The 21,740-nt window shown below is 34.1% G+C and overlaps 1 protein-coding gene across 21 annotated transcripts in view; it reads left to right on the top strand.

Moving 5' to 3' along the window:
* DLG1 (discs large MAGUK scaffold protein 1) overlaps window positions 1-21,740 on the top strand; it is a gene marked incomplete at both ends in the record, with an annotated part of 293,223 nt that overhangs the window by 149,927 nt on the left and 121,556 nt on the right. For 17 of the 21 annotated variants that reach the window (XM_079704322.1, XM_079704323.1, XM_079704311.1 and 14 more), the window contains 3 exons: window positions 6,266-6,319; window positions 18,577-18,627; window positions 21,360-21,484. In XM_079704322.1, coding sequence (XP_079560448.1) covers window positions 6,266-6,319; window positions 18,577-18,627; window positions 21,360-21,484 — 230 coding nt within the window. The remainder of the gene's footprint in view (window positions 1-6,265; window positions 6,320-18,576; window positions 18,628-21,359; window positions 21,485-21,740) is intronic. The other 4 variants (XM_079704314.1, XM_079704315.1, XM_079704332.1 and 1 more) reach the window with 1 other exon arrangement.

Genomic DNA, 21,740 nt, shown 5'->3' with positions numbered 1-21,740 from the left:
TACAAAAACTCTGCTGCTTTTTAACAGTTCCATCCTCACCCGTTTCAGTTGTTGATGTCACAGAATTACAACTTTATACATTGTATGAACAAAAACATAAATTAACAATTTTTAAATGCATTCATCTTTTAAATTATGTAGAAAACAAATGTGGAATTACAAGTTACTATAATACTAGCTTCTGGACTAGTAATTGATTTTAGTTATTTACTAATGTTACTAATGTTGACTTCACTTCTGTACTAATAAGTAGCTTTTAGACTAATTTTTTAAATATAATTTAAAAAATATTACTCTCTTAAATCATGTAGGTAACAAAAAGTGATGTTACAAAACACTATTAAAATAATAAGAGTTTTTTTGTATTTATCCTTACCAAGGTCTTTATTTCTCCAAACACCTCAAGTTGCTGTCCTGTGTCCTTTCATTTCAACTTGCAGGATTCCCTTTAGCATTTCTTTCAGGGCCAGTCTATTGGTAATGATCTCCTTCAGCTTTTGTTTATCTGGGAATGTCTTAATTTCTCCCTCATATTTGAAGGATAGTTTTGCTGGATACAAGGTTCTTGGTTGGCAGTGTTTTTCTGTTAGCACTTTGAATATACCAACCCACTGCTTCCTGACCTCCAGAATTCTGATGAAAAATCTATTAATATTATTGAGGATCCCTTGTATATTGAGTCACTTTTTCATGCTGCTTTCAAAATTCTCCCTGTCGTTGTCTTTTCAGGAGTTTGATTATAATGTGTCTGAGTGTGAATCTCTTTGAGTTAATCCTATCTTGAGTTTGTTGAGCTTCTTGGATGTTTATATTCATGTCTTTCATCAAATTTGGGAATATTTTAGCCATTATTTCTTCAGATATTTTCTCTGCCCCTTGATCTCTCTCTTCTTTTTCTTGGACTCCCACAATGTGTGTGTTGGTCCACTTAATGATGGCCCACAAGTCTCTTAGACTCTGGTCACTTTTCTTCAGTCTTTCTGTTTTCAGACTTAATAATTTACATTGTCCTATCTTCAGGTGTGCTGATTCTTCTCTGTGCTCCAGTCTGCTCTAGTGAATTTTTCATTTCAGTTATTATACTTTTCAGCTTCAGAATTTCCTTTTGGTTTCTCTTTAGGCTTTCTATCTCTTATCTCCATTTTGTTCATACATCATTTTCTTGACTTTGTCCACCTTGTCTTTTAGTTCTTTGGATATCTTTAAGGTGGTTGTTTTAAATCCTTTGTCTAATAGATATGCCACCAGCTCTTTTTCAGAGACAGTTTCTTTTTTCCTCTCTCTCTCTCTTTTGAATGGACCATATGTTCCTGTTTCTTTGCATGCCTTGTGATTTTTTTCTTGTTGAAAATTTGATGTTTGAATCTTATGATTTCTCTGGAAACCTGATTCTCCCCTTTCCTAGGGTTTGCTGGGTTTTTTGTTTTTTTGATTGCTGTAGGCTATCTCTGTGCTAAAAATCAGCCTATGGTATAACTTTAAGATCTTCGCAGATTTTTTCTATGCCTGTACCTTCCCCAGGCATATGCAGTGATTTTCTAATTTTCCTCATATATGTGGTTGCTTTTGAATATTCTAATCTTCGATGTCTGGCTTTCAAAAGGGGAAAAAGAGAAAAATGAAATTGTGGGGGGAGACACTTGCCCTTTAAATCTCCTGGGAGTCACTTCAGTCAGAGAGGGAGAGATTTACATCAATTGGGGGAGGTTCAGCAACAATGGCCACTGCCTCTTTGCACCTCCATGATCAGAAGCAGCAGTAAGAGCACTGATTCCCTATATTTGGAGAACAGGGTGTTTTTTTGCTGCTCACCCCCATCCCCACTCCACCCCGGTTTATGCAGGCTTTGTGCCAGCTTCTCCAGGAACATTTAAGAGGGGTGGGAGTTGGGTAGCTGCTACTGTGCTAAGAACTGAAATTGACTGGATTAACCACAGTTTGCCATCTAATACTTCCCCTGGGAGTTGTAAGCCTTCAATAGACTAGAATTCCAAAATAGTTACATCACACTGGCAGTTGAGCTTTTGCCAGTGCAGTTGTTATCTAGATGGAGAGACAAAATTATGGGACTTCTTGTGTTGCCATCTTCCCAGAATTCACCCTATTTGTTTTTACAATCACTTTAACTTACAGTGATCACTGAAGTGACAGCACTTAACTTTTAATGCAGTGTGTCTCAAATTAGAATCCAAGATGTATTCTCTGGGGTTTGTGAGTTCTGTGTTTGAAAAACATCTGTTTATAATTTAGTAGGGGAGAAAGAGACACTATGCCAATAATATAATGAAACTTTGATACATGCTAAGAAGGAGAAATATAGTATACAGCATAAAAGCATTTTCTAAACTCCTAATTTTGGCCTGTTTTTAAGTAACTGGATCTTAGAATTATTTTAACACAAAATTTTTAAGATGTAATATTGTGCTCTGAAATTGTGTAAGGATGCTGCAGTGTGTTAACAGCAGCAGGACCCTATGAGGCCCTTTATTAATGAAATAGTAAAAGTTGGATGAGCAAAATTATGTTTCTTAAGTCTTGTTATTAATTCATGTGTCATATTCTTTAGGGGTTTGTTAAGTTTCTCTTTCTGGTATATCCCTGCCCCCTTACTAATCAACCCCATTTCTAAGTGAATTATAGGACTTCATTATTGTCTAAGTTGAAACATACACAATGGTATATATCGTTAGTAAATAATAATGGATTAGCAATAGGTTTCTGTGGTTTACAACACATTTTTTTTTAATATTACTTCACTAGGTCCTCACACAGCCCTCTTGGGTAAAGGTATATCTCTTTACAGATGGAAAAAATAAGTTTCAGTAATACTTGTGATTTATCTGTATATTCAAAGTCATTGAATGGTAGAGTGAGGGTAGAGAGAGATGTAGAACCATGTCTTTTGATAAGTGTCACTTAAAGTGAGGTGCAGGGAAGGGTTTTTTTTCTTCATTTGAAATAACTTTCACATAGATTATTCTCAAGTCTTGTTGCTGTTGTTTGATTTCCTCCCTAAGCAAAGCTGATAATTCCATGTTACTATTCTGCTATCCCCTGTCCTAGATACAGATCCCGAGGTCTTAAACTATCCAGATTCGCTACTGTTTTTTATTTTAGTGCTCTCTACTTCAGCTATCTGAAAGTAGCAAATTCCATGGCCAAATTTTTCTCTATCTCTTCCTTCAGAAGTACCTGTTCTGGCTTTGGCGCTAGGTTATTATGTCTTTCTGAGTTGTATATCATACCCTCCAAGCCCATTGTGCTACCTCATTCCCACCACTTGCAAATTTGAAAGGAATGGAGTACTACTTTGTCAGATACCATTTCTGTATTCTGTAATATAAGAATTTAGAAAATCTCAAGTTAGTAAGGGTAAATTTTAAGGTAATGTTTTAATTCTCTACCTGCTACACAGTCTTAAATATTTTTATCATTATTTTAGGCGGCTAAAACTTGAGGCCGTCAAATCATGCCTCTTGAGCGTCATTTACGTAGGCTCTTATTTTAAACTATATTTTGTGATATGTCTTTTTCAAATTGCTAGGTTGTCTAATCTTGACATTAGTTTTGAATGAAATTCTTTCTTAATCCGCATTGTGAACATTCCCAGTTTTTGTTCAGTTTCAAGTCCTTTATTCCCATGCTTTCCCTTCAGGTGTGATCATTCACTCATATTAATTCTAAGATACATCTACAAATAAACTTATTGTATATATATTAATTATCTAATCATATTCATTAAGTCAAAATTACAAATTATTTTTACTAGTCTGTATTATTCTTTATTCAGAACTGAACTTTAAAATTGAAATTAATTTTATGATGGGAATGCTAATATCTTAATAGCAACTCTAACCTATAATATGTCACAACTGTATTAGTTATTAACCTCTTACAAACTGAGTACTTGACTCAATATAATTGTTTTGCTGTATATTATGAAAAACTTCAAAAATGCTCAGACATAAAGGTAGTAGTACAGTGAACTCCCATGTATACTTATCACCCAACTACAACAATCCTCAATTCATGTACTCTTATATGATCCATAGCCCCTTCTTCTCCTGATCTCTCATTGTCATTATTTTATTTTGAAGTAAATTTAACCCTTTATATAGTTTGGTTTGTATGTATTTCAATATCAGTTAGACTTTTTATATGACTAGAATCAAAAGATAACTTATCTACAGTGATGATGAGTTGGTGATCATGAACAGCTACTGTTGTGATAATTTTGGTATAAGTTAGATTTTGGTAATAAACAACTTTTTCCACTATATTTTTGGTAATAAATGAGCAGAGAGAACCAAATGGTTTTCTTGCCATAATTTTTGAATAATGTAACTTCTTTTATAACTTTAAATAGCCTTGTTCTTTCTTGCCCTCCTCTGTATTTTCTTAAGCAAAAAAAGGTGAAGTACCATTAATTTTTTTTTTTTTTTTTTTTTTTTTGCGGTACGCGGGCCTCTCACTGTTGTGGCCTCTCCCGTTGCGGAGCACAGGCTCCGGACGCGCAGGCTCAGCGGCCATGGCTCACGGGCCCAGCCGCTCCGCGGCATATGGGATCCTCCCGGACCGGGGCACGAACCCGTATCCCCTGCATCGGCAGGCGGACTCTCAACCACTGCGCCACCAGGGAGGCCCACCATTAATTTTTTAATGAATTAAAATATCAATTTGAGAAATCTCAGTAGTCATTGGGAAATGAATAATTTCAAATGTTCATAAAATCTCAAATGTCTGTTAGTTGACTAGCTTTGCTTAAATATCATTCTCACAAATAGTATTTTTACCTATTAGGTTTGCTTTTCACTGAATCATTCGAAAACAGACTATTATAGTCAAAGGTAGGACTACACATAAAGTAGTTAGTGTCATGTTTATATTTATTAAAGTATTCCCTACTCATTTTGTTTGTTTGTTTTTTTCAGGGTACTTTTTATTGTTTCAGGTGTACAGCAAAGTGATTCAGTTATATACATTTTTTCAGATTATTTTCCATTATAGGTTATTACAAGATATTGAATATAGTTCCCTGTGCTGTACAGTAAATCCTTGTCCCTACTCATTTTTAACTTGCTGCTTTATGTAGCTGAGACGCATACTGTACAATTATTTAAGCATGCAGTGGTGTTGTCTTTAAGCATTTTATCATATGATCATCCAGATCTAGTACTTTGCTGAAAACAATGTAAAACATTTGAATTCTAAATATTCATTCACCTTTTAGAAAAGCCCATACACTTGGAAGAAAACGGTTATTTTGTGTATTATGTTTCCTTCATACAACCTTTTTGTGTAATTCTTTAGTTAATTAGAGTAGAAGAACTGTTAATGTTTAAACACATCTCTTAAAATTTATTTAAAGGATAGTCATCTTTTTGATTCTCTGAAGATGTCATTTGACTTGGTAACTTTATACTCTTAAATATGCAGAAGAAAGATAATTTTAAGAGGAATCACATCAGTTTTCTAGTATATTCTGGTCTGTTTTTCATTTGGTATTAATTGCATTTTATTCTTTAAGTTTTATTGCACCTACATAATAAACACTTTTCAACTTAAGCAGAAAGCCAAGCTTTTCTCATTCTAAACTTAATTAGACCTATGTTATTATTCTACTTGGCTTTTTTGTTTTTGTTTTTTTGTGGGTTTTTTTGGTTTTTTTGTGGGGTTTTTTGACCACTAGTTATTCTGTGAGTGGTCTAGAATAACACATGGAAAGCAGTAGTTGCAGTTGATAACAATTGAGGGCTTTTACGTTGAGTGTGTTTCCAGTATTCTAAAAGTTTGCGATTGATTTCTTTGTATGGCTTTTTTTTTTATTCCAGTGTTTAAACACAGTTCAGTGTGGGACAGAATTTTTTTTCTGGGTGATAAAATGATTGGAATCTTCATGGGATCCTTGAGACTAGAAAAGCAAATGATTTCTAACCAATTTAGGAAGAGTTGTTTGTTATGCTAGAGAATATTTGTGGATTTTTTGAGAAGGCTGGTGAACTTCTTTGCAAATCTTAAGAAAATTGTGTCTGTTTTAGCAGAAATAAGAACTTATTTCTCAAAAGCAAATATAACAACTGCCTATACCTAAATCTTTCTATTGGTGCTAGAAACTGGATACATAGTTTAACATATGAAAAGTTCATATAAAATTATACTTAAAGAAATAGCAAATCTTTCATATGCTTCTAACATTTGTGAACATTATTATGTAATGTGTCCATTTTCCTGTTAAGCCTAATACATTTACAATTCTTTCTCTAAGGCAAATCCTCCTCCAGTACTGGTCAACACAGATAGCTTGGAAACATCAACTTATGTAAGTTCCATTCATTGCCATATTTAAATAATTCTGTTTTCTCTTTTGTAGGTTTTGATATAGATACAAAACTCACAGCATTATTTTCTCTAATACATTGTGCTTACAGTGTTCTATCACTAAGCTGTAATTGTTAAAGTAAATGAAGCAGTACCGTCCTTTTTTGATTGTTCTTTTTCTATACACTTGCAAAGCAGAAATGTTGAAATAAGAAATTTTATTTTTAAATTAAAATGAATAACTTTCGCTATCTGACCAGTGGTCATTTACACAATGCCATATATTCAAAGAGTCATTTTTGAAGTCTAATTGAGTGACTAGATTTTTAGTGACCAGGTTTATAGGTGTTCACATTAAAATAATTAGTTATAACTTTATAACTTTAAATTGATTAGTGCTTCTCTCTAAACTTCTTTTGTTAAAAAGCCTTCTTTCTCCTAGAGATAAATAGCCAGAACAGCAGAATCTAACATTTTTCACCCCAAATAAAATATCTTCGGAGATGTTTAAGTAGAAGTTGTGCTCACACATTTTAAAAAAAGCAAATGGTGCATAATTTAATAGATTGTAAAAATCTTTTTCTCCAATTTTTTAACTAGTTTAACTAGTTGATTTCAGTCTATACTTTAAGACATTATATTTGGCTTTATCTTCTGTTTATATTTATATGGTTATATCAAATTTTGGGGGAATTTTTTGAAAACTTCAAATAATAATACTTAATACAAACCAAAACTACTCTTTTCAGTCAGTGTCACCTTTCACATGGATAAAGAATACTTAAGCAGAATTTTGTTTGTACTTTTGTCAATATTCTTCACATTTCTTTCTCCCTCACTTTTTCTTTTTGTTGACTTATGTTTTGCTTAAGGACAGAATCAGTGATTAAATATTTTTATTTTAAAACCCTTTCAACTGAAAGGTTAATATGTAAGAACTAACAGAAAATGATATCAACAAGGAAAATAAATACACATGCATTTTAGGGGAAATGTCAACAAATTAAAAGCAGGACTAGCATACAAGCAGCAAACTTAGAGTAAAAGTTGTATTAATTTTAAGTTTGTATGACATATCATTCAAAAAATACTTTTCCTGCTAAAGCAGGGTATGTTGGGAGTCTTGAAAACCATTCACTACCCACGGTGAGAAATTTGCTAAAAGGATTCACAAGGCTCAGCATGTTGTACTTATGGCTAAGATTTATTACAGCTATGTGATAAGTCAGGATCTACAGTCAGATTATAAGGCTGTATGCCCAGAAGAATCCATGTTTAGATTTCCTTCTACTTTCTTCCTCCCCAGAGGGGTCCACAGAGCACTCTTTTCACCGAGCAGTGAAAATATAGCAACACGTATGCAGTTTTTCTGCCCAGGGAAGCCCATTATGGACACAGCACAAAGTTATTTATTGGTGATGATCACATGGGCATCCTTTGTCCAGCACATACCAAATTTCCAAGCTCCCAGAAGAAAAACAGGTGTTCAGCATAAAATGCATTGTCTTTGCAAGGTCTAGCCACAGTAAGCAACCCTTTCATTTAGGGAATGGTGGGAACACACCCAAAATCAATTTCTCAAATGCCTGCTAAGACCCTTTTAGTGATAGCACCCTTGGGCCTGCTTTATTAAACTTTTTCAGTACGTAAGGATAAAACATAAATTCCAATTCCTTAAGCAAGATTTTTCAGAGTGTGGTACTTTATCATACTTGAAGAACACTGTGTAAAATGTTTAATAACTATTCTTTTCAGGTTTTTAATTTAATTCTGAAATTTAAAATACATTCCAGAGTGGTTTTTAAACTTGTTATTCCTTTGTTAAGTCCTGATCGTTTAATACCAGCTATGTATTGATGAATAAAAATAAGAAAACTTGCAGCTATTGCTTTATAACACTTTTTTTTCTGATTGTTGTCACCATGCTTTCTAAAATTAAGTAATTTATATATATATAATATATATATATCCTTCTGTAAACATTCTGTGCATGTACAAGCATATATGTGTTATTTTCAAACTTTTACCATATAAAAATCAGTGCCCCCACTGATAATTTTTGTATAGATATTTTTGTGTATATATGCAATTATATAATCAGTATATTTATATATTGATACATAGATTGCTCAAAGGGTGTGTCAATTTTTAGATTTGATCATTATTGCCAAATTGTACTTCACAGAGTTATATCCATTTGTACTTCAACAAAAATTATTACTGTTTTTACCCCATACTGTCACTGGCATGGGGTGGTAATTAACTTTTTGATCTTTTGTTAGCATAATGTTTAAAATATATTAACTCATTGTTTCAACTTGAATTTATGTTATATCTCACCTTTTTCAACTTTTTCACCTTAAAAAATTTTATGTTGAGACACGTTAACACAAAATCTACCCCTTTAAAGTATACGATTCAGTGGTTTTAGTCTATTCACAATGTTGTGCCATCACCACCACTTTCAAATTCCAGAACATTTTCATCACCTTGTAAGGAAACCCTGTACCCATTAGCAGTCACTCCGCATTCTGCCCTTACCTTAGCCCCTGGCAACCACTAATCTATTTTCTGTCACTATGGCTTTGTCTTTTCTAGACTGTTCATATAAATAGAATCATACAATATGTGGCCTTTTGTATCTGGCTGCTTTCACTTAGCATAATGTTTTCAAGGTTCATTATGTTGTAGCATGTGTCAGAATGTCATTCCTTTTTATGGCTGAATTATTTTTCATTTTACATATATATATATATATACACACACACACACATATACACACACGCACACACACCACGTTTTGTTTATTCATCCTTCTCTTGATGGACTCTTGGGTTGTTTCCCCCTTTTGCCTGTTGTGAATAATGCTGTGGTAAACGTTGGCATACAAGTATCTGGGGATTATTGTCATTTTATCAACATTATGTCTCTCAGTCCATGAACACAGACTGTCTTTCCATTCACTTACATCTTTAATTTTGTTACCAATGTTTTATAATTTTCAGTGTACATGTCTTACACTACTTTTGTTAAATTTATTCCTGTGTATTTTTATTCTTTTAATGCTATTATAAATGAAATTGTTTCCTTAATTTCATTTATGGATTTTTCATTGCTAACATATGGGAATATAATGGATTTGGGAGTATTGATCTTCTACCTGCAACGTTACTGAACTCATTTATTAGCTCTAATGGTTTTTTTCATGTAGATTCCTTTGGATTTTCTATATAAGATCATGTCATCTACAGAGATAGTTTTACTTCTTCCTTTCCAATAAAGATGCCTTTTATTTATTTTTCTTGCTTAATTGCCATGGCTAGAACCTCCCTTAAAATGTTTTATAGAAGTTGCAGAGCAAACATTCTTGTTTTGTTCCTGATCCTTGGGAGAAAGCTTTCAGTCTTTTACCATTAAGTATGATGTATTATACTCAGTTTTAAGTATAAATTGATATTAATACTTAAAAGGAGGAGGAGAGAAAAAAGAGAATATGTACATGTGTTTTGGAGGGATGGAGTTAGACTTAATGATTCATCTAGAGCTGCATCTTCCAAAATAGTAAGCCACTGGCCATGTGTTGGTATTTAATTTATATTGATCAAAATTCAATAATATTTAAAATATAGTTTCTCTGTTTCAGTAGTCACATTTCAAGCACTCAGTAACCATGTGTGGGTAAGTAACTCCTGTATTGGAAAAGGCAGATTATTTTACACTTCCATCATCACAGAAAGTTCTTTTGGACAGTGTTGATGTAGCAAAGTTAAAAACTCAAAATAACCAAGTAAAATTTTAAATAAAAGTAATTTGGGGGGATTTCCCTGCAGATAATAAAACACTGTTTAATTAAGGCAGCATAGTTCTGGTCCCAAATCATATTAGATCAGTGGAATACAACTCATCTTTGCTATATGTTATATAATCTGATTTTTTTTCCTGGTCAGGTTTATTATAGAGTAGTTATTCTTAGTTATGACTTTATGGGACTTTTTCCCCGTTAATATTAAGATTTTTTTTAATATTTAGAAATTTACCACCAATTCTTAAGTGTCTTTGGAATATCTTCCTTTTACCCAAATTATTGCCATAACTTCTTTATCAATTTACTTTTCTCCAATTTCTCTCCATTTCTGTTACATACTGCCACAGTTCTTTTTCTGGAAAATCTATTAAACCTACTTGATGTTCCCAAACTTTCAAGAATATTTCTCATTCATCAGGAAAGCATTCAAGACCTTTCACAATCAGGCTCCAATCCACTTCTAGTTTCTTCTCCAGCTTTCACCCCCACCCCGATACACAATCCCATTTTGTTAATAGGACTAAATTCAAAACCTAGGAAGTAGTAGCAATGACAGTTCTCAAGAAGTATTCTAAATCTATTCTTTTCTATTTTTAAGGGGGGAAAAAAACCAAATATTTTGTCAGTAAAATATTACGTTGTCTAAAGATTGATCTCTCTTCTCTCATTTTATACACAGCTTACCTCTCACCTTATCCTGTTAATTGAGAGTGATAAACCCATTAGCCAAGCATTTCTTTCCTGTTGGAAGCCACATTTTGTAAAGCTATTATAAAAAGAAAACTAAGCAAATCAACCATTTTGTAGTTTTGCTGGAAACCATATAGCTTTTGAAAATATTACACCAACATTATTTTTTTGTACTTTTACTGTTAATAAAGTGGTACTTGTAGAGTAATTTGTGGTTTTGATAATGTATTCTTGGCATTTAGAAGCCCAGTTTGAATGTGTTTAATGATGTTATTGAATTCTCTCTATACATGAAATTATCAGACAGTTTCAAGTTATTAAGCATATAGGAATAAAGTCATCTGGGGTTCATATGGCCTTCTCACTTTTTACCTTTTTTAAATTACTCTATGCTACCGAGAATCCTCACCAGATATCAATACATCATGACTTGGCATTAAGTGAAGTGTCAAGGACGTTTACTAAGTACCTACCTCTTTTTTTTTTTTTTTTAATACAGCAGGTTCTTATTAGTCATCAATTTGTATACACATCAGTGTATACATGTCAATCCCAATCTCACAATTCATCACAACACCACCCCCAACCCCCCTCGGCTTTCCCCACTTGATGTCCACACGTTTGTTCTCTACATCTGTGTCTCAATTTCTGCCCTGAAAACTGGTTCATCTGTACCATTTTTCTAGGCTCCACATATGTGCGTTAATATACGATATGTGTTTTTCTCTTTCTGACTTCACTCTGTATGACAGTCTCTAGATCCATCCACATCTCAGCAAATCACCCAATTTCATTCCTTTTTATGGCTGAGTAATATTCCATTGTATATATGTGCCACATCATCCTTATCCATTCGTCTGTCAATGGGCATTTAGGTTGCTTCCATGACCTGGCTGTTGTAAAGAGTGCTGCAGTGAACACTGGGGTGCATGTGTCTTTTTGAATTGTGGTTTCCTCTGGGTATATGCCCAGTAGTGGGATTGCTGGATCGTATGATAATTCTATTTTTAGTTTTTTAAGGAACTTCCATACTGTTCTCCATAGTGGCTGTATCAGCTTACATTCCCACCAAGAGTGCAAGAGGGTTCCCTTTTCTCCACACCCTTTCCAGCATTTGTTGTTTGTAGATTTTCTGATGAAGCCCTCTAACTGGTATGAGCTGATACCTCATTGTAGTTTTGATTTGTATTTCTCTAATAATTAGTGATGTTGAGCAGCTTTTCATGTGCTTCTTGGCCATCTGTATGTCTTCTTTGGAGGAATGTCTACTTAGGTCTTCTGCCCATTTTTGGATTGAGTTGTTTGTTTTTTTAATATCAAGCTACATGAGCTGTTTATATATTTTGGAGATTAATCCTTTGTCCGTTGATTCATTTGCAAATATTTTCTCCCATTCTGAGGGTTGTCTTTTCATCTTGTTTATGGTTTCCTTTGCCATGCAACACTTTTAAGTTTCACTGGGTCCCATTTCTTTATTTTTGTTTTTATTTCTATTACTCTAGGAGGTGGATCAGAAAAGATCTTGCTGTGATTTATGTCAGAGAGTGTTCTTCCTATGTTTTCCTCTAAGAGTTTTATAGTGTCCGATCTTACATTTAGGTGTCTAATCCATTTTGAGTTTATTTTTGTGTATGGTGTTAGGGAGTGTTCTAATTTCATTCTTTTACAAGTAGCTGTCCAGTTCTCCCAGCACCACTTATTGAAGAGACTGTCTTTTCTCCATTGTATATCCTTGCCTCCTTTGTCATAGATTAGTTGACCATAGGTGCGTGGGTTTACCTCTGGGCTTTCTATCTTGTTCCACTGATCTGTGTTTCTGTTTTTGTGCCAGTACCATATTGTCTGGATTACTGTAGCTTTGTAGTATAGTCTGAAGTCAGGGAGTCTGATTCCTGCAGCTCCTTTTTTTTCCCTCAAGACTCCTTTGGCTATTTGGGGTCTTTTGTGTCTCCATACAAATTTTAAGATTTTTTTGTTCTAGTTCCATAAAAAATGCCATTGGAAATTTGATAGGGATTGCATTGAATCTGTAGATTGCTTTGGGTAGTATAGTCATTTTCACAATATTGATTCTTCCAATCCAAGAACATGGTATATCTCTCCATCTGTTGGTATCATCTTTAATTTCTTTCATCAGTGTCTTATAGTTTTCTGCATACAGGTCTTTTGTCTCCCTAGGGAGGTTTATTCCTAGATATTTTATTTTTTTTGTTGCAGTGGTAAATGGGAGTGTTTCCTTAATTTCTCTTTCAGATATTTCATCATTAGTGTATAGGAATGCAAGAGATTTCTGTGCATTAATTTTGTATCCTGCAACTTTACCAAATTCATTGATTAACTCTAGTAGTTTTCTGGTGGCATATTTAGGATTCTCTCTGTATAGTATAATGTCATCTGCAAACAGTGACAGTTTTACTTCTTTTCCAATTTGTATTCCTTTTATTTCTTTTTCTTTTCTGATTGCCGTGGCTAGGACTTCCAAAACTATGTTGAATAATAGCGGTGAGAGTGGACATCCTTGTCTTGTTCCTGATCTTAGAGGAAATGCTTTCAGTTTTTCATCATTGAGAATGATGTTTGCTGTGGGTTTGTCATATATGGTCTTTATTATGTTGAGGTAGGTTCCCTCTATGCCCACTTTCTGGAGAGTTTTCATCATAAATGGGTGTTGAATTTTGTCAAAAGCTTTCTCTGCATCTACTGAGATGATCATATGGTTTTTATTCTTCAATTTGTTAATATGGTGTATCAGATCGATCGATTTACATATACTGAGGAATCCTTGTATCCCTGGGATAAATCCCACCTGATCATGGTGTATGATCCTGTTAATGTGTTGTTTGATTCTGTTTGCTAGTATTTTGTTGAGGATTTTTGCATCTATATTAATCAGTGATATTGGTCTGTAATTTTCCTTTTTTGTAATATCTTTGTCTGGTTTTGGTATCAGGGTGATGGTGGCCTCATAGAATGAGTTTGGGAGTGTTCCTTCCTCCACAGTTTTTTGGAAGAGTTTGAGAAGGATGGGTGTTAGCTCTTCTCTGAATGTTTGATAGAATTCACCTGTGAAACCATCTGGTCCTGGACTTTTGTTTGTTGGAAGATTTTTAATCACAGTTTCAATTTCATTACTTGTGATTGGTCTGTTCATATTTTCTGTTTCTTCCTGGTTCAGTCTTAGAAGGTTATACCTTTCTAAGAATTTGTCCATTTCTTCCAGGTTGTCCATTTGGTTGTCATAGAGTTGCTTGTAGTAGTCTCTTAGGATGCTTTGTATTTCTGTGGTGTCTGTGGTAACTTCTCCTTTTGCATTTCTAATTTTATTGATTTGAGTCCTCTCCCTCTTTTTCTTGATGAGTCTGGCTAATGGTTTATCAATTTAGTTTATCTTCTCAAAGAACCAGCTTTTAGTTTTATTGATCTTTGCTGTTGTCTTCTTTGTTTCTGTTTCATTTACTTCTGCTCTGATCTTTATGATTTCTTTCCTTCTGCTAACTTTGGGTTTTGTTTGTTCTTCTTTCTCTAGTTCCTTTAGGTGTAAGGTTATATTGTTTGTTTGAGATTTTTCTTGTTTCTTGAGGTAGGCTTGTATAGCTATAAACTTCCCTCTTAGAACTGCTTTTGCTGCATCCCATAGATTTTGGATTGTCGTGTTTTCATTGTCATTTGTCTCTAGGTATTTTTTGATTTCCTCTTTGACTTCTTCAGTGATCTCTTGGTTATTTAGTAATGTAGTGTTTAGCCTCCATGTCTTTGTGTTTTTTATGTTTTTTCCCCTGTAATTCATTTCTATTCTCATATGATTGTGGTCAGAAAAGATGCTTGATATGATTTCAATTTTCTTAAATTTACTGAGGCTTGATTTGTGACCCAAAATGTGATCTATCCTGGAGAATGTTCTGTGCACACTTGAGAGGAAAGTGTAATCTACTCTTTTTGGATGCAGTGTCCTATAAATATCAATTAAATCTATCTGGTCTATTGTGTCATTTAAAGCTTCTGTTTCCTTATTTATTTTCATTTTGGATGATCTGTCCATTGGTGTAAGTGAGGTGTTAAAGTCCCCCACTATTATTGTGTTACTGTCGATTTCCTCTTTTACAGCTGTTAGCAGTTGCCTTATGTATTGAGGTGCTCCTATGTTGGGTGCATATATATTTATAATTGTTATATCTTCTTCTTGGATTGATCCCTTGATCATTATATAGTGTCCTTCCTTGTCTCTTGTAACATTCTTTATTTTAAAATCTATTTTATTTGATATGAGTATTGCTACTCCAGCTTTCTTTTGATTTCCGTTTGCATGGAATATCTTTTCCCATCCCTTCACTTTCAATCTCTATGTGTCCCTAGGTCTGAAGTGAGTATCTTGTAGACAGCATATATATGGGTCTTGTTTTTGTATCCATTCAGCAAGCCTGTGTCTTTTGGTTGGAGCATTTTATCCATTCACGTTTAAGGTAATTATCGATATGTACATTCCTATTACCATTTTCTTAATTGTTTTGGGTTTGTTTTTGTAGGTCCTTTTCCCTTGCTGCTTTCAATAATTTTTCTTTGTCTTTAATTTTTGTCAGTTTGATTACTGCGTGTCTCAGTGTGTTTCTCCTTGGGTTTATCCTGTATGGGACTCGCTGTGCTTCCTGGACTTGCATGGCTATTTCCTTTCCCATGTTAGGGAAGTTTTTGACTATAATGTCTTCAAATATTTTCTCGGTTCCTTTCTCTCTCTCTTCTCCTTCTGGGACCCCTATAATGTGAATGTTGTCCCAGATGTCTCTTAGGCTGTTTTCATTTCTTTTTATCCTTTTTTCTTTCTTCTGTAGCAGTGAATTCCACCATTCTGTCTTCCAGTTCACTTATCCGTTCTTCTGCCTCAGTTATTCTGCTATTGATTCCTTCTAGTTTAGTTTTCATTTCAGTTACTGTATTGTTCATCTCTGTTTGTTCTTTAATTCTTCTAGGTCTTTGTTAAACATTTCTTGCATCTTCTTGATCTTTGCCTCCATTGTGTTTCCGATATCCTGGATCATCTTCACTATCATTATTCTGAATTCTTTTTCTGGAAGGTTTCCTATTTCTACTTCATTTAGTTGTTTTTCTGGGGTTTTGTCTTGTTCCATCATCTAGTACATAGCCCTCTGCCTTTTCATCTTGTCTGTCTTTCTGTGAATATGGTTTCTGTTCCACAGGCTGCAGGATCGTAGTTCTTCTTGCTTCTGCTGTCTGTCATCTCGTGGATGAGGCTATCTGAGAGGCTTGTGCAGGTTTCCTGATGGGAGGGACTGGTGGTGGGTAGAGCTTGGAGTACCTGCCTTTTGAGAAGACTTAATGGTGAAAATCTCAAATTCCTTAAAGCAGAAGTCCATAAGCTCACAACACAAAAATTTATACTGTATTACATATTAATACCAAAAGGACTATGTAAGTATACCGACTTGGAAATGTTTTCCAGAATAAAATTTCAGGCTATTTAGAAATAAACAAATGAACAAAAATAGAGCCCAATGTAGCAGTTTGGGGATTTGGCCAAAGCCATGTGCCAAGGAAAATTTATTAACTTTAATGGGTGTTTTTAAAAATAGAAAAAGTAATAATCGTAAATGAATTGCACATTCAATTCAAGAAGCTTTAAAAAGGGCCTAAGGAAAGAGTAAAGAATTGATAAAAAAATAAAAGCAGAATGTAATAGCATAGAATGTAATAATTCAGTGATGTTAAAAGTACTTCTTTGATAAAGACTGATAGACTTTTAGCAAGTCTGAGCACGAAAAAATAAAAATGATACAAATAACCTTTAGAATAAGAAGAGTGGTATAGCTGCAGATACAGATTTTATTTTTACTCATAAAAAAGAACTTCCAGTCAAGTTGGCAGGATATGCATATGTATAACCCTCCTGCACTCTATAGGCATATAAATCATAGATTTATATATATATATATACACATATATATTGTGTGTATGTATATATGTTTGTATATATATGTGTATATGTGTGTGTATACACACATATATATAACATAATTTCAAAAACAAGAAGAAAATATCTTCAGTTGAAAAAGAAGATGAAACAAAGTAGCAATTGGGTTTGTATCCATTAGAACCATAAGAATTAAGAACCCATAAAAGTAGTAGAGATGAGTTTCAAAAATCCTCAGGAAAAAAACCCCTAGCTCCTGCATTGGACCTGAATTAGGGGTTGCTTTCTTGTAGTATGGTGAAGAAAACAGATTACCTCACATAGATTTCATTATTCTGTTGTTTCATTATTGTATTGCTGTATAAAAAAACACCCTGAAACTTAGTGACTTTAAAAGTAATTCATTATTTCTCATGATTTTCTGGGTTAACTGGATAGTTTTGTTTTACATGATCTTGGCTGGGGCACTGGAAAAGACTGGAAGATCCAAAATAGCCTCATTGTCCATGGCTGGCAGTTAGTGCTAGTTGCTGGTTAGAGGTGCAGCTGGGGCTTTTGGCCAGGGGTCTTGATGCTCCTTCATTTGAATCTCTGCATAGGATCTTTGAGCTTCCTCACATTATAGCTTCTGGATTCTAAGAAAGTGCATTCTAAGACAAAGGCAAACACTACAAGGCATCACATGACCTAGATCCAAAAACCACAAAACATTTGTGCCACATTCTTTTTAACAGCGGTCATCTAGAACCTGCCTAGATCCGAGGGAAGGGGAAGTAGATAACATCTCTTCATGGTAGGATGGTTCAATCATATTGCAAAAGAGCACTTGGGATGGAAGATGGGATGCATCTAGAGATGACGTTTATCACAATCCCTATTTGACTTACTAGATTGCGTATTTTGCCCAGCTTCGTATCACCAGAAATGTTAAAGCAATGATTTGAATCCCAGTTAATCTGATTCCAAGCACTAATCACCCTTCACCAGTGGCCTTTGCTATGGGAATTACTTCTTCCAGGAGGAGATATGGAATAAATTAGAAGGAATGAGAGAAAGTGCTCGGTATGTATGGTGTAAGCAAGAGTGCGAATGGTGAATCAAAGTTGGACATGAAATATGTAACTGAAATTTGACAGAGGAAGCAATAAAGTAACAGATGTGGAGGGAGGAACTTGCAGGATATGTAAAGGAAGGAGCAAGTCATTCAAGTGTGATGGTATATAAGGCTCATGAAGAGGTGAGCAACATGTTAGAATGAAGTTGAGTGATAGATTGGAGTCAGCTCATACAGAGCCTTGTATGAGAGTTTTTGAGAATTTTGGAGCAAGTATATTATACATGGGCTCCATAAAGATCCATCTATGTAAAACACATTAGAATGGTTTGAGCAATGGAGAACAGTAATCTAAGAGATTGGGTAGATTATACTTGCAGTAGTCCAGATGAGTTAACAAAGGCTTTTGAAGCAAGGTAATAGAAATGAAAGTGAAGGGGTGATGGTTTTCAGGAAAAAATGAAATATTTAAGTCAGTAAGAATTGGCACCTGATTAGATGTGTGGATCAAGGCAGAGAAGAGAGGCAAGAGTTCAGTAAGTATTAAAAGCTGAATGTACCCTTTCTGTATTTGAAAGTCACAATACCATGAGTGTCAACTCATTAATCACATTTGTATTCTTCCATTCCTTGAAAATCTTCCCTAAAACTGTTAAAATCAAGCAATATTACTTGATTACTATCACATTTAACAGGTTTTCATTAAGAAATCATGCAAAAATTATGTCTTGCCATTTTAAATTTCACACTCTAAATTTCTGTGCTACTTCTTTTTTCCCCCATTAGGTTAATGGCACTGATGCAGATTATGAATATGAAGAAATCACACTTGAAAGGGTAAAAACTATTAATTATCTTAAGTTTTTATGCATAAACCTGTTGCTTTAAAGAACTCTTTAAATATACTGCTCTTTCATATAGGATCCAAGGAAGATCACCTGTCAGAACCATATAATATTAGTTTCTTTAATGTGTCCACGTATAAAATTAGCCGTGGCATTTTCAGAACACGTTGCTTTTCTTTAATAACCTTTTTTTTAATAAACTTTTTATTTAACATAGTTTTAGATTTACAGAAAAGTAGTACAGAGAGTTTCCATTTACCCTGGACTCAGTTTCACCTGTTATTAACATCTTTGCATTGCTAGAATACATTTTTTTCAACTAATGAACCAATAGTAATACATTATAATTAACTGAAGTCTGTACTTTATTTGGATTTCCTTACTTTTTATATTTTTCTCTTCCAGGATCCCATCTGGAATACCACATTACATTTAGTTATGATGTCTCCTTGTGCTCCTCTAGACTGACAGTTTCTCAGATTTTTCTCAGTTTTTAATTTTATTATTTATCTTTCACATAATAAAATATTTATTTTAAATAAGTATTTAATATCCTAGTAATATGGTCATTGTATCAGTTTTGTTTCCCAACAAGATAATAACCATAGATTTAATGGAAAAGACCTTATTGAAAACTTCTTATGCATTCCCCCAGTCAGAAAATAACTTAAGGATACAATTCAGATGTGTAAATTTTCTTGATGTATTTTCCCCTTAAGAATATCTGCATTCGGGCTTCCCTGGTGGCGCAGTCGTTGAGAGTCCGCCTGCTGATGCAGGGGACACGGGTTCGTGCCCTGGTCCAGGAAGATCCCACATGCCGCGGAGCAGCTGAGCCCATTAACCATGGCCGCTGAGCCTGCGCGTCCAGAGCCTGTGCTCCGCAAGGGAGAGGCCACAACAGTGAGAGGCCCACGTACCGAAGAAAAAAAAAAAAGAATATCTGCATTCAATTGATACTGTATTTTAGCAGTGCCACCTTGTCTGACCAGCATTTTTGGGAAATGAAGTGATCCTCATAAGTGAATTTTCTAAGTAACTGAATGTATATTTAAAATCCTATATAATTAGATTTGTTTATGTTTGAAGCCAGAATAAACTGAGTAAAAATAGACTTCAGAGGGATAATAGTTTTTTATTGCCTATTTACCTGAATTTGGGCCCACCTGTTCAAGTAACATGGATGACTGAGTCTTACAAGTAAATAGAGTATTAATGTATTGTACACATTTTGTTGTGGCATTTTGTTGGTTTTTTCCCAGCTTTATTGAGATTTCTTGACATATAGTCCTAACTTTTTATCTTGTTCATCTTTTCATCTTTTCCCAGTACCTTTTAAATTCCTTTATTTAGTCAGAACTGTACATTGTATTTTTCACTGATTAAAGAGCTTGTGTACCAGGAATTGGGGAGATGTTGTTAAAGTATAAAAACTTGCAACTAGAAGATGAATAAGTTCCAGAGATCTAATGCACAGGTAGTGAATATAATCAACAATACTGTATTATAATCTTCAGAATTGCTAAGAGACTAGATCTTAAATGTTCTCACCACAAAAAATAAATGGCAATTATGTGACCTCATAGAGGTGTTAGCTAAATAAAGCTAAGGTGGTAATCATATTGTACTACATAAATGTATCAATCAATATGTTGTACACCTTAAACTTACACAAAGTTATTTGTAATTATATCTCAATTTTTTAAAAAGCAAGTAAAAAAGAGAACTCGAATACCTGAGTAACTTGGTAGCCCCATACAACCTATTGATACTATTATTGATACTCTAGTAACTCTTGAAGAGTTTAGACTGAAAAAAATTTTTTATTAAAATAGAATTTTAGGACATGTCATAGTCTAGTGAAATTCTAAGCTATTTAATACAGTTTAGTAATAGATCCAGATACACCCACTTATTTGAGCTGCCTGAAAACCAAAGTTAGAACATTCTTGCAAAAACAAACGTTTAATACCTTTGCTTAGATCAGTTTTGCTTTTTGTAGCAGTAGAACCCTTTCTTCAAAGAAAATATTATTCAAATATCCAGTACGTAAATAAAATAAGCAAGAAGTAATGCTACTTTGGCAAAATTGACTGCTGTCAAGAAAGTACACCAATGTTAAGTTCTCCAGTTGGACTTTCAGTATTAAAAACTGCCTTTTGCTGGTCAGGTGTCTTGGTTAAACACATCAAGGATGATGGCTGTGTTACTTAGCTCATACAATTTGGTCATTTTAAAATAAGCTGATGGCAAAGTTAACAGAAGAAAAGCACCACCCAGTACCCCTTTTAAAAAAATTTAGGCTGAAATAATATATTGGTATTACCTACTCGGAAATAACAGCAGCAGAAGGATCACTTCATTGTTTTTCTCTTGGGAGCAATTTGCCTTACCAAACGTGAGCAAGATGCAGTCTAAAAGAAAGAGACCTAATAATGACACCTCTCCAAGGACAAACTGCACATAATTTTAAAGAAAGAATTATAGACCAGACTCCAGAAGTACTCAATACATCATCAGCCTCACCTATTCAGCAGTAATACCTCTGAATTCATAGAGAAAAAAGAACTTTCCTTATATTTCTTAATATAAAATCATGATATTTCCTATACATATGCCTTTATGTGTGTGTTCCCTGTGTTAGTACAGTTTCTAGGTCCTATAATGACGGGAACCTATCAATAAAGATAATTATTACTCAATTTTTTTCCCCTCTATCCCCAGGGAAATTCAGGGCTTGGTTTCAGCATTGCAGGAGGTACAGACAACCCACACATTGGAGATGACTCAAGTATTTTCATTACCAAAATAATTGCAGGGGGAGCAGCTGCCCAAGATGGAAGATTGCGGTATGTTTTGCACTTTATGTTGTGATACCAAATCCTCTTTGTATCTTTTTCTTGAGGCAAACTGAACAATAAATAAATACAAATGAACACTATCATAATAACTAACATAAGGTAGATGCTCAGATATCAAATGAATGAATGAGATAATTGTGCTTTAAGCATTTTCCCTCTTTTCAATTAGGAATTCAATTTTATCTTAGAAGTTAAGCATTTTGAATAATAAATTTGACTGTCTAAATATTTCTGAGCAAATTTA

Source organism: Hyperoodon ampullatus (genome assembly GCF_949752795.1).
Source record: "Hyperoodon ampullatus genome assembly, chromosome: 5".
In the NCBI taxonomy this organism is placed as follows: Eukaryota; Metazoa; Chordata; class Mammalia; order Artiodactyla; family Ziphiidae; genus Hyperoodon; species Hyperoodon ampullatus.
Note: the sequence above shows the minus strand (reverse complement) of the source record. Positions and strands in the feature narration are given on the sequence as shown.